General features: G+C 34.4%; 1 protein-coding gene across 9 annotated transcripts in view; it reads left to right on the top strand.

Annotated features, from left to right (window-relative positions):
• LOC136844412 (GRIP and coiled-coil domain-containing protein 2-like) overlaps positions 1 to 9,550 on the top strand; it is a 415,740-nt gene extending 406,190 nt beyond the window's left edge. For all 9 annotated transcript variants that reach the window (XM_067113578.1, XM_067113581.1, XM_067113577.1 and 6 more), the window contains 2 exons: positions 5,015 to 5,123; positions 5,812 to 9,550. In XM_067113578.1, coding sequence (XP_066969679.1) covers positions 5,015 to 5,123; positions 5,812 to 5,876 — 174 coding nt within the window. In that variant the 3' untranslated portion in view covers positions 5,877 to 9,550. The remainder of the gene's footprint in view (positions 1 to 5,014; positions 5,124 to 5,811) is intronic.
• The last annotated feature ends 2,487 nt before the right edge of the window (positions 9,551 to 12,037 follow it).

The raw sequence follows: 12,037 nt of genomic DNA, 5'->3' as shown, positions 1-12,037 counted from the left end.
ATGACAGCGCAAAAAAAAATTTTCATATATAATTTTATACAAATCGCGCTGTGAGCAAAACGGTTAAAGCTAACGGATATAATTTTATACAAATCGCGCTGTGAGCAAAACGGTTAAAGCTAACGGATTATTTTTTTTTCTTTGTATTGTACTCTAAATTGCGATGATTTTGGTATATAACAAATTGTAAAACGATCAAAGCAACACAGAGAAAATATTAGCACAATATGATGCATGAATGTGAACGCCATGGACGTAAAAAAATGTTTTTTTTTTTTTAAAATTCACCATAAATCGAAATATTGTGCTAGAGACTTCCCGTTTGTTGAAAAATGAAGCTAATTGATTGAATATTACTAGACTGTAAGTGTTTTAGCTTACAATTGCAGTTTTCGACCATTTCGGTCGAGTTAAAGTTGACCGAAAGTTGAATTTTTTCTATTTATCATAATTTATATGAAAATATTTCAAAACTGATAAAAGCTACAACCATGAGTTATTTTCTGTTGTATTGTACATGAAATTGCGCACATTTTCATATATAAAAGTTTATGTAACGACTAATATAAAACGGTGCAAACATTACGATAACGTGATTTAAAGAATTTCTGAGATGTTCGGCCGAAGTTACCACGCAGACGAAGGAAAATGTTTTTTTTCAAAATTCACCATAAATCGAAATATTGTGCTAGAGACTTCCAATTTATTGCAAAATAAAGGTAAATGATTGAATATTACTAGAATGTAAGAGTTTTAGCTTACAATTGCGTTTTTCGACCATTTCGGTCGAGTTAAAGTTGACCGAAGGTTGAAATTTTGGCAGTTATCGTGATTTATGTGAAAATATTTCAAAAGTGATAAAAGCTACAACCATGAATTATTTTCTGTTGTATTCTAAATGAAATTGCGCACATTTTCATATATAAAAGTTTATGTAAAGACTAATGTAAAATGATGCAAACATTACGATAACGTGATTTGAAAGAATTTCTGAGATGTTCGCCGAAGTTATCACAAGCAGATGTAAGGAAAAAGTTTTTTTTTTTTTAAATTCACCATAAATCGAAATATTGTGCTAGAGACTTCCAGTTTGTTGCAAAATGAAGGTACATGATTGAATATTACTAGAATGTAAGAGTTTTTAGCTTATAATTGCTTTTTTTTTACCATTTTGGTCGAGTTAAAGTTGACCTAAGGTTGAAATTTGCAGCAGTTATCATGATTTATATGAAAATATTTTGAAACTGATAAGAGCTACAACCATGAGTTATTTTCTGTTGTATTCTACATGAAATTGCGCACATTTCCATAAATAAAACTTTATGTAACGACTAATATAAAACGGTGCAAACATTACGACAACGTGATTTAAAGAATTTCTGGCGGACGTAAGGAAAAAAGTTTTTTCAAAAATTCATCATAAATCGAAATATTGTGCTAGAGACTTTCAATTTGTTGCAAAATGAAGGTAAAATGATTGAATATTACTAGAATGTAAGAGTTTTAGCTTACAATTGCGTTTTTTGACCCATTTCGGTCGAGTCAAAGTTGACCAAGGTTGAAATTTTGGCAGTTATCAAGATTCATATGAAAATATTTCCAAACTGATAAAAGCTACAACCATGGGTTGTATTTTGTTTAGTTTATATGAAATTGCACACATTTTCATATATAAAACTTTTACGTAACGGGCTAATATAAAACAGTGCAAAAATTACGACAAAATGACGAAAGAATTTCTGAAATTTTCGGCCAAGTTACCGCGTGGACGTAAGGAAAAAGTTTTTTTCAAAAATTCACCATAAATCGAAATATTGTGCTAGAGACTTCCAATTTGTTGCAAAATGAAGGTAAATGATTGAATATTACTAGAATATAAGAGTTTGAGTTTTAGCTTACAATTGCATTTTTCTACCATTTCGGTCGAGTCAAAGTTGACCGAAGGTTGAAATTTTTTGTAGTCGACGTACGGTACATCCACTTGGCACCCAACAGACAATTTTAGTCGACGTATGATACGTCCAGTAGGCATTTAAGGGTTAATCTCCTCTGTGTACATAAGCTTAGTAAAAGTATTTATTACTGTTATCATCATTAACTTGCTGCTGCAAAATAAAATGACCTTATATGAAAAACAAAGAGGAATATAGCAGTGAAAGTAAATAAAAATAAAATTAAAGATAAGTTAGAAATAAATAGTTGATATGACATAAAAAATCAAGATAAACAGTGGCACAGGATTAATGCCAGCATTCATATTACTGCCCTAGAAATTGTTCTACTGTTTTGTAATAAAGAGACAAAAAACCCTCAGGCACTAAGGTACTAATTTGACTTGTTTCATTTACTGCTAATATCCACTCTATAGATCAGTATTCCAACAACAATAGAACGGATGATCTTATGTATATGGTATCTGAAGCATGTGGTATTAAGAGCTAACGGAACTGCTGTATGTTGCTGTAGACAGAAGACAGAACTTTGGCTCAAGTCTTAAATACTTGTGAGTAGGTTTAAAAGTCCACCTCCTCCCCTTCTACCAACTCAACTGTCATCGAGACCTGCATCTCCTCCTTCCTATGCCTCCTTGATGTCTAGAGGGTCCTGGTTATCAAGAGGTGGCAGATAGACATTAAATTCGTCACTGGATGAATCTGGCACATCAACATCAATGAAGAAAATTTCCATCAGCAGAAATTCTTTTGTTTTCTCCTCAGAAGCATCCAAAGCTTCACCTGGAGTCTTCTTATTAGAAATCCGATGTCAAATATTAAATTGAAACAGCCAACCCTCCAACGCCTTAAAGTCCACAATCTTATGCAAGCCTGCGAACTTTGTAACTGCAGCCTTCAACTCAGCACTGCTCACATTCATGCCAGCAGCCCTCTGCTGATGAAACCCCATCAAGGTCAACTCTTCACTGTCCTCATAACAACCTTTTGCCATGATCTTGCGGGCTTGACTCATGGTTGTCCTTTTATGAAAGTCTGTAGCATATTTCTTCATCTTAGTCTTGGGAAGATTGACTGGGCAGTGCCATATTCAATGTTTTGTGACTTAGAACAGCTTTGCTTCATTCCCCCAATGAGTTCGAGTTTCTGTTGAAGGATCAACACCTTCCTTGCCCTCTTAGGATGAGGAGGGCCCATACACACAGTGCACAGAACCACACACAACACAAGCAGGACCTGCAATGCTGCAAGCACTGCAATGACAGCCAGGTGCTTGGGAAATAGCATCATGAAAGCAGTCCATTTGCAGATAATTCAAATATGTGACTAATCAAGCATGACTGTATGTAGAAAGAAGGAAAACGGGTTGTTACTGAGTACACTGATACTTTCCAGATGTAGCCAATTAGTGTACAATAAGTTTATGACGCTATTTCTGTTAGCCACTATAAAGCAAAAAATTACAATGCATACATTTCCACAAATGCCTAGAAAACTTAAGAAGAGTGTGAGTGCTTTGCCACGCCCACACTTTCTACAATATGCTATTAAGCTGATGACATATCCATGTCAAACAATAAAAATCGATAAACAAAGTGACGTTTCATGACTTATGTGAGACGTCATGCTTTTAAGCTAGTAGCAATCGTGAAAGCTAACTTTTTCTCTCTACCACTACCTCTTCCGTATTGTGTATGTGTTTGTGTGTATGATTCTTAGTGCAATATCACATGTTGCCTTTTTTTCTTGCTTTGCTTGATTTACTACACAGTACCCTTTCATTACAAGTTTAGTTGACTCTGAGTATGATTATCATACATATCATAACAAGAGAATATTTTATCACTTGATATTTCATCTCTAACTTATGTGAGAATATTTAAAATGCAAATTTGTGGATGTTGGCAACATGTTTTGCCAACCAAAGCAAAGGAGTGTGCACGTATGTACGTACCATATGCACACAATGTTTATCTTTTGAGTTGTAAAAATAAAGAATGAGAAAATACTGTACAGTAAAAATATAAAAGATAATACTGTAGCATAAAATAAATAAAAAAAGGGAAGGGGTGTTTGTGTTATAGGCTTCATTGTAAGCAGTGCCTCAGTTGTTTTCTCTCTTCTCATTCTCTCTATACTATATCTCTTTTTTTTTTTGCTTTGTTACAGTACGGTACTGTACATATCCTTTAATCAAATGTGGAAAAAGCATAAATGTAAAAACATGAAACAAGAAAAATCTCTAGTGAAGTCAGATGCCTTCTTACCACTTTCTAGCCATCCAGCACTGCATTTTCACCCCCTCCCAGCCAAGAAAACTGCTTCCCTACTCCAACCACCTTCGAAAACAACTCTTTCTCTACACAGCCTCTCTGCCTTCCTTTCCCACGGTACCCCGCCATCTGACCCCCCAACCTTAGAGACTTCTCCAGGCCACCCCCCACCTCTCTAACTCTTTCTCAGTCTGTTTATGAGTGTAAGCAATGTTACCAACATTTTCCCAAGGCTGCTCAGCATTGCCAACCATTGGAGAGCAGTTTTTTCAAATTTTTTGTAACATATATTATTATTATTATGCATAAGATGAAACCTATTCATATGGAACAAGCCAACAGGGGCCATTGACTTGAAATTCAAGTTTCCACAGAATAAGATGTTCATTAGGAAGAAGTAAGAGGAGGTAAAGGGAAATACATAAAGAAGAGATCCCACTTATCAAAAAAGAGAAAATAAATTAATAAATTAATAAATAGATAAAATGTATTAAAATGCAAGGAGAATAGTATTATGGTAGTAATGCATTGCATATACAGTATTATATATCTTTGTTCCTTGGCCCCTGTCCAGGTATGTTAGGTAATGGTGAGTTCCAGATAAGGAAGATCTGGATAATTGAGGGATTACTTTAACGATGATATTTGTACTGTATACTGATTTTTACATGAGATCTCATATTTCCAGTTTTTAAACTGTAATAGCTATATCTTCCATTGAATTAGTATTTACAGTGTCTAAGGGAAGACAGTTCTAGTGCTTTACTAATGTTGAGATTAAACTCTCAGTTTTTGGTGATGAAACATGGAGAAGAGCGTAAGCACATGGTACCAGTGCTGAAAACAGTCCTCCAGCTGTCTCCTCAAGAAACTGCTGACCTTGAACATTTTGCTGTTGGTAAGTTTTATTTGTTGTTATAGTTTATACCAGGTTTAACACTTGAGCTCATTGCTGTTTTACATTAATGTGACAAATTAAAATAAGAGAGAGTAATGGTGTATAGGAATTCAATGGTTTGTGAGTGACATTGTTAATGCATAGACAGTCTTCTTCAGATTTATAAACAGTCACTTTTAGTTGAATCTTAAGCCACCTTTTGTCATTAGGGTTTTGATTTTACTTTTCATTGCCATGAGACCATGACTTATCTAGAGGAATTGGTAGCACAGAGATATACAGTACTTGCATAGTTTAGCATGACAGTAACTAATACTGTAATTTCATTTGCTTCTTCATAAAAAACTGTATTATGATTTGCCTTTATTTTCAGTAATAAATATAAGTAGTGTTTCTTGAGAGAAAGTTTTTATCATTAATTTTAATTTGATCATTTATAAAATTTGAAGCTCTAACTTTACCTGATGTTCGGGTAGTAAGTTTTAACATTAAATAATCAGTGGCAGCGGGAGTTTGATTGCTGTTGTGCCAGTTTACAGATTTCATTTAGTTCTTAAATGCCATTTATAGAGTAAGAGATGTAGAAGCTTGTTGTATGTGTCTTAGTAAACAGGTAGGAAAAGCTTTATTGTAACAGAGAAGATGCAAGCTTCACTTTTGTTCATACTGCTATTGGTGATATTTACAGGTGGAGATGAAGGAGGAAGTGCTCAAGGCTGGGGAAGTTATCTTCATCTGTGGTCTACTAGATAATGAAATCTTAGCATTGATTTTTCCGATAGAAAATAATGTTTATTATTATTCCTGTAGAAATCATGTTATTTTCTTAACTAAGGATGTCATAATGAATACTGTACATTGTATTATACAACATATTTCTTTGTATAGGTGTTATGTTAAAATGTGTCCATAAGAGAGTACTTACCAGATGCTGAAGCAGCCATTCATGACAGAGTTTATGAATATGAAAATATTTATTAATCTCTTTGGCTTAATTTTGAATAAAAGCAACACAGTTTTCCGAAAAATTTTTAGGGGTGCTTATCCAAAAGGGATCCCTTCGGCAATACAGTAATACCTATTTTAACTGTAGTCTTGCTAACCCATTTTTTGTCATGTGAACAAATGATTATAGTGTCTCTTATTCATGGTAATGAATAGTACAGTACTATTCAGGTCTAAAGCCATTCCCAAAGAAATCTTATTTGAAAGTTGTTTGAGACTTTAGATTTTGTGATTAAAGCTTAAATTTTTGGAAAATTGAAGTATTCTTTGATTAGTAATATGTAAGGTGTTACTCTCTTGAGTTGCCAAATTAATTTTTTTTTTTATCATTGTAAACCAGTTGTAGTTTTTTCAGATCTATTGCTAGTTAATACTTTTATGTAAAAGGAGACTGCTGTATTTGTAGTGTTTTTTCACATGCTAGCCATTTTTTCATCTTTTTGCACTGAAGTCAGGTTAACTTGGATCTTGTGCTTCGCATCTTAAAAGCATTGTATCTTGGACACAGTATTTTATCCGTATCCGTACTACCTTAAAACATATTTCACTCTTGCAAGTATATTGTCTTTGTGTCAGTTGCTGATGTTGCCACCAGCTCACGTTAGTTTTTGGGAGATCAGTAGTCAGTGGATTGCTAATTACAGTGACTATTTTTTTCTTGTACTGCTAAGCTATGGGAAACTCTCCAATTTCCATTTTCCCTAAGTTTTTCTTTCAAATAAGCAGTCTATTATGTCTTCCAAGGTTTGATTTCACCTTTTTTTTCACCTTCATATTTTCATCTGCTTTTGAGCTTGGGATAGTCAAGAATTCTCAGTTTCCACTTTCTTTGGTTTTCATATTAAAATCTAAATATGAAAATTTATCCATAAGATATGCATAGAATATGATAATTTTGTGAATTATATGTAAAGCTTTGAGTTTTTCTTATGCAGTAGAAAAATTCACTAAGCAGGAGGAGGTACCCACAATAACAGTGCATATTTATCTCTCCTGTTTTCAGTTACTCTCCCACTGTGTTTTATTTAAAAAAAAAAGTACCAGGATACAGTTGCATTTTAGTTAAATTCGCTTAATGACTGAATCACACATATGTGTATCTTCACTTTTCCAGTAGTGAGAACATGCATACCACAATTAATAAAATTATTTACTGAATATAAGCATTCTTTATGGATTTTTATAGTTGGTCTAAAAGCTAAGTAGTCAGTACTTTACTGCGTCAGTTTCAAATGTAAAGTTTAGAAAGCATACCGCAAGGTAAAAAAGAACAGCTAGTTGTACAGCAATGTGAAAACCTATAATTACAGTAAAACCTAATGCTTTCAAGAAAGGAATATATCTTGAGGCATGAGATGCATTAATTTTACCTTATTTTATTATCTCAACAAGTTTATAATTGTAGCTATCAGTGCAAAAATGAAAAACTTAGATAATCCTGTGTTCATATTTTTTGGCTTTGATAAGAGCATTCAGTCAGGGTGAAAACCAGGCACTGGGCTTTACAAGGTCAGTTCTTTGTTTTTGTTCAATGTGCTTCTGGCAATCAGCACCTATGGTAACTGTAGCTAGCATAGACAGTTCCAAATAGTTTTAATGTTACTTGTTTGTGCCTAATTGTGAGTATTCTTAGATGAAGTGTTTTGCTCAGCAGTTAATTATTTTGGTGTTTGTATTAAGTCAGTAATTTTTTCAAAGACTCGTTGTGAAACTAAATGACCTTGTTGAGTATCAGTGCTTGGCCTTGAGTGATTTCATATTCAGCCTTTAACCAGAAGAAACATCATAAAAGATCCAATTGTAATAGTTTTGCACAGGGTTAATCTGATGCCAATAGAAAAAAACTGTATGTGGAAAGATGTGAAGACTGTAGAGTCTTTAAAGGAGTCATTGGCACATGTTTTCCTTAAGAGGTTGTAAAATATTTGAACCTGTAGATAAGAAATTGAACTTTGCAAATAAATGGGAGAATTCAGTCTACCTGTTGTATACTGTATAGCTTAATCTCAAATGTATATGCTCAAGTTATGAGGTGGTCCATGAAGAGATATGCATCATTGCTTTAGGCCTGATTGAATTAAAGGACTGTAATTAACTTATTTATTTGCATGGTGCTTTATATTTGTGTAGCGCACACTTTTATTTGTATATAATCCTTATAAAATTGTACAGTATTTAAAAGTGATTTATGATTCTTAAGTAGTAACTGGTTTTAAATTCATTAAATATGTGAAAGAAGTTATTAATAACGAATATATTTTTAATCAATATGCAGTTCAGTAACTGCTGCACAGTAATTTTCCCATTATTCACTGTTTTCTTTGTGTTTTTAACATGGGAGTAATTTTGAAACTAATGCCCATTGTAGGGTTAAAGAATAACAGATAACAATTTACATAGAAAACATAATTTGCTTCTACACATCTTAGACTATTTTTCCATGTAGACACTGTGGACATTAGGCACAATGTAACAAGTTTTTTATTTTATTGTCATACACCTCTGCCACCAGCACATTCAGAAACAAAGACTGCTTCCAGCATCGTTTCTTAAGTTGCAAATTGTTTTCCTTCCAAAAAAGTCTTTTATCTTGAAAAGGTAAAAGTCGCTCAGGGATAGGTCCAGGCTGTAAGATGGATGGTGCAAAACTTCCCATCTGAAAGCTTGAAGGTTTTGTTACAGGCTTTGCATTGTAATGGAGTAGGCCTCTCCTGCGATTCTACATGGCTACAACAATCACATCAGGTTTACACAATATGTTGGTTTACTGTGGGTCCTTGGGGCATGACCTCAATATGAGTAGAAGGAAGGATTTGTGAATGAGGTGACAGCTGTGGTGTATGATGTGGGAATCCAAAATCTAAGTCACATAATATAACAAGTGCCTTAATATTCAGGGTAACTACACAAAAATAGTCTATGGTGTATAGAGGTAAAATAAAAATATTTTTCATAAATCTTGTTTTTTAATGCTAATTGGTACTAGTTTCAGAAATAACCTTGCTCACATGTAGAAATGCAGGACTCACACATATAGGTTGTATGTTGTCTTTTAAATATACAACATAACTATGAAATGGGTTGTAAATGTGTGTTTGCAGTGCTTTTATGAAATGGAAACTTACATAGTCATGCATTAGCAATTGTAGTGTTTCATGCCTTCAAATTTGTCCCCTAAATTCACTTGAGCCCTTGCTCAGGTCATCTCGGAATAGCTTAGTTAATTGTAAAACCTTGGGAAGGGTCTTTGTTTCCAGTTGTGAAAATATAATTATGAGTGATAAAAATCTTGTTTGAAGTTGAGAGTTTGAAGCAGAGTGAGAATGTTATCTCTGATAGACATAAGAAAGGTTGTCTTTTAAAACTTGCAATGTCTTGCAGGAAAAAGTTTGATGGTAAGGTAAATAAATAAAAATAACTGATCGTTTGTTATTTCTGTCAGATACAATAATCATAGTAAGGTTTGTTTAGATTACATGGAATGTCATCCTAAGCATTAGAATTACAGTAATTTTAAATGGGTAGTTGAGGTATATGAAGAGGTATGTGTATTCTAATTTCTCTATGGTGGTTGACACTTCATTTCTGTATTTCATGTTTTGGATATAATTTAAAGCTTATTAACGTACCTCCTCTTTTAGAATGAACGTAAATTTTATCCAGGAATTTAATTTTTCGTTTTACTTATAGTCTTGAAACCTAGGCTGTTTTATCATCATTCTGGTATCCTTATTGCCTATATGTGCGGGAACCCTAAATAAAAAAGGGTAAAAAGGAAGAATTAAGTTAGATGGGTGCTCAGAAAAAGGGTGCACAAGGCAGAAAAGTAGAAAGAACTCATTTTATGTTGAACTTTTTAAAGGGAAAATCTGATGTAAAAACAATCATGATGGTGATTGATGTGTGGGTGCTAACATGTTCATGTATTGTGCTTGATAATGGATTTATCTTTTGAAATGCCATTTCAGGTTGGCAAGCACAGTAGACAGCTTCCTGGGAAAATCATTGAGGTACTTGAGTCATATGTGGGAGCTGATGTTTTGAACATATGAAGACCTGAAGAACAGCCAAGACACCATAAACAGGACATCCCCATAGTTGCAGCTTATATTTTGTGCCACAGGTTTCATCCTTAAATACCTTTTGTTAAAGCATTCTGATGTATGGTAAGCTGTATGAATGGTACTTTCTGTTCAATTTGCTATGCTTTGGTGGCAACCTTAAACTAGCATTCATCCTTTGTCCCACAGATTGGATAGGCTACCTAGGGTCGGGTTCCCTAATTAGATGGACTTTTGATCTTTCACTACATCCCAGAGTGAAACCCTCTTCTGTACCTAGTGGTTCCAGAGTACATGAGCAGTCATCACTTGACCTTTGGCTCTACTATTATCAGAGTATTCCTCTCAAGCTGAATGTCTGCACTCCCAGGATCATCTAGAATACAGGATTGCTTTAAGAGGTAGCTTCCTTATTCCCAACAATTGTAATAATTCCATTTTCCCGCCTCTAGAATTATTGCTTGTACTTGCTTTACAGAGCATCAGCATGCACATTCTGCTTGTTTCAAGCATCAGAGGATTGTAAAATTGGGATGGTCTTCCTGGCAGTGTTACTGATAAAGATTCTTATAAGTTCAGTGCTGTGCACCACTGCCTTAATTGTTATTTACATTACTGCTTATGTATGTACAGCAGATACTGTATTTTACCTCTTTATCTTTTTTACTTATGGTGTTCCATTTTTTGGAAAATTGCTTGACAAATAAATGGAATTACAGATACAGTATATTTCATAAGGGTTATGATGGAGGGGTCTGAGAAGCAGGGAAGAGAGTAGCTGCAATCTGGATGAAATAAGAGATAGTAGAGAGATGTGGTGTCTATTGGCTAGAAAATAAGGCTGAGCTCTCAAAGACAGGAGATTTGGACATGTGATGAGGAATGAGGAACTATTAAGTCAGAAAAACAGTAGATATGCAAGGTGCAGGAAAGCCCGTGAAATCATGAAGACCTTTACCATATGGGAATTCAGGTAGATTGTGCACAGGACAGAGGATGGGAGAGCACTCATTTTATGTATAAACCCATAAAGGGGAAAAGTGGTGTAAAATTGGTCTATATGATGATGACAATTCCATGAGGATGTTTTCTCATTTTGGACAATAACATCCAATAGATTTTTCCATGCATTTAGCATGCCTTAAATCCAGGTTCCTCACCTTTCTTTAATTTTTTCTGCCTCTGCAGTTCTCTCTCATCCTTTATCATATTTTTTTAAAGTAGACAGTCTCTGAAAGTGAAAAATAATAGAATAAAGCAGTCTGAATGAAAAAAATTACTTGTGCTAGACGTTAAATAGTTCTCTTCTTCCTCCAGCCCTATTTATGAGCCCTTTGAAAGCTGAGAATTTCAACAAGTGGCCGTCTATGACTCACTGTTAATGGTACTAAAGGTTCTTAGCAATATCCCTCTTGCCTCCAGTTGTGTTGCTTTCTGCTATTCCATTTTCACCTGTCTTCTGTGGTGTCTTCAAACCTAGCTGTCGAAAAAATTGTATGGGCAAGCCCTATGAGATTTTAGAAATGAGACTCTGTGGTAGCACTGAACAGAAACCAAGTAGTCTCCTTTCAAGGGGTGGTGCCACTATTATCCCTGCATGACTTGTAGTCAATGTTAAATGTCTTTTCGACCAAACATACATTGCTGTTTGGTATTTACTATTTGTCTGTTCCCTTTGGTTTCCTTCTGTGTAGGTGACTGTAATTCTCTTGCTCCAGTTTGCACCCCATTTCTAAAAATGAATCATTGGGCCTGTCCCATGAGTTTAGAAATGTTTGTGGCCTGGATAAATTAATTTAAGAATACTGTACAGCCAAGGTGATTGGTTTAAGCCTTTGCTGCCTGCCA

Source organism: Macrobrachium rosenbergii, chromosome 12 (assembly GCF_040412425.1).
Source record: "Macrobrachium rosenbergii isolate ZJJX-2024 chromosome 12, ASM4041242v1, whole genome shotgun sequence".
In the NCBI taxonomy this organism is placed as follows: domain Eukaryota; kingdom Metazoa; phylum Arthropoda; class Malacostraca; order Decapoda; family Palaemonidae; genus Macrobrachium; species Macrobrachium rosenbergii.
Note: the sequence above shows the minus strand (reverse complement) of the source record. Positions and strands in the feature narration are given on the sequence as shown.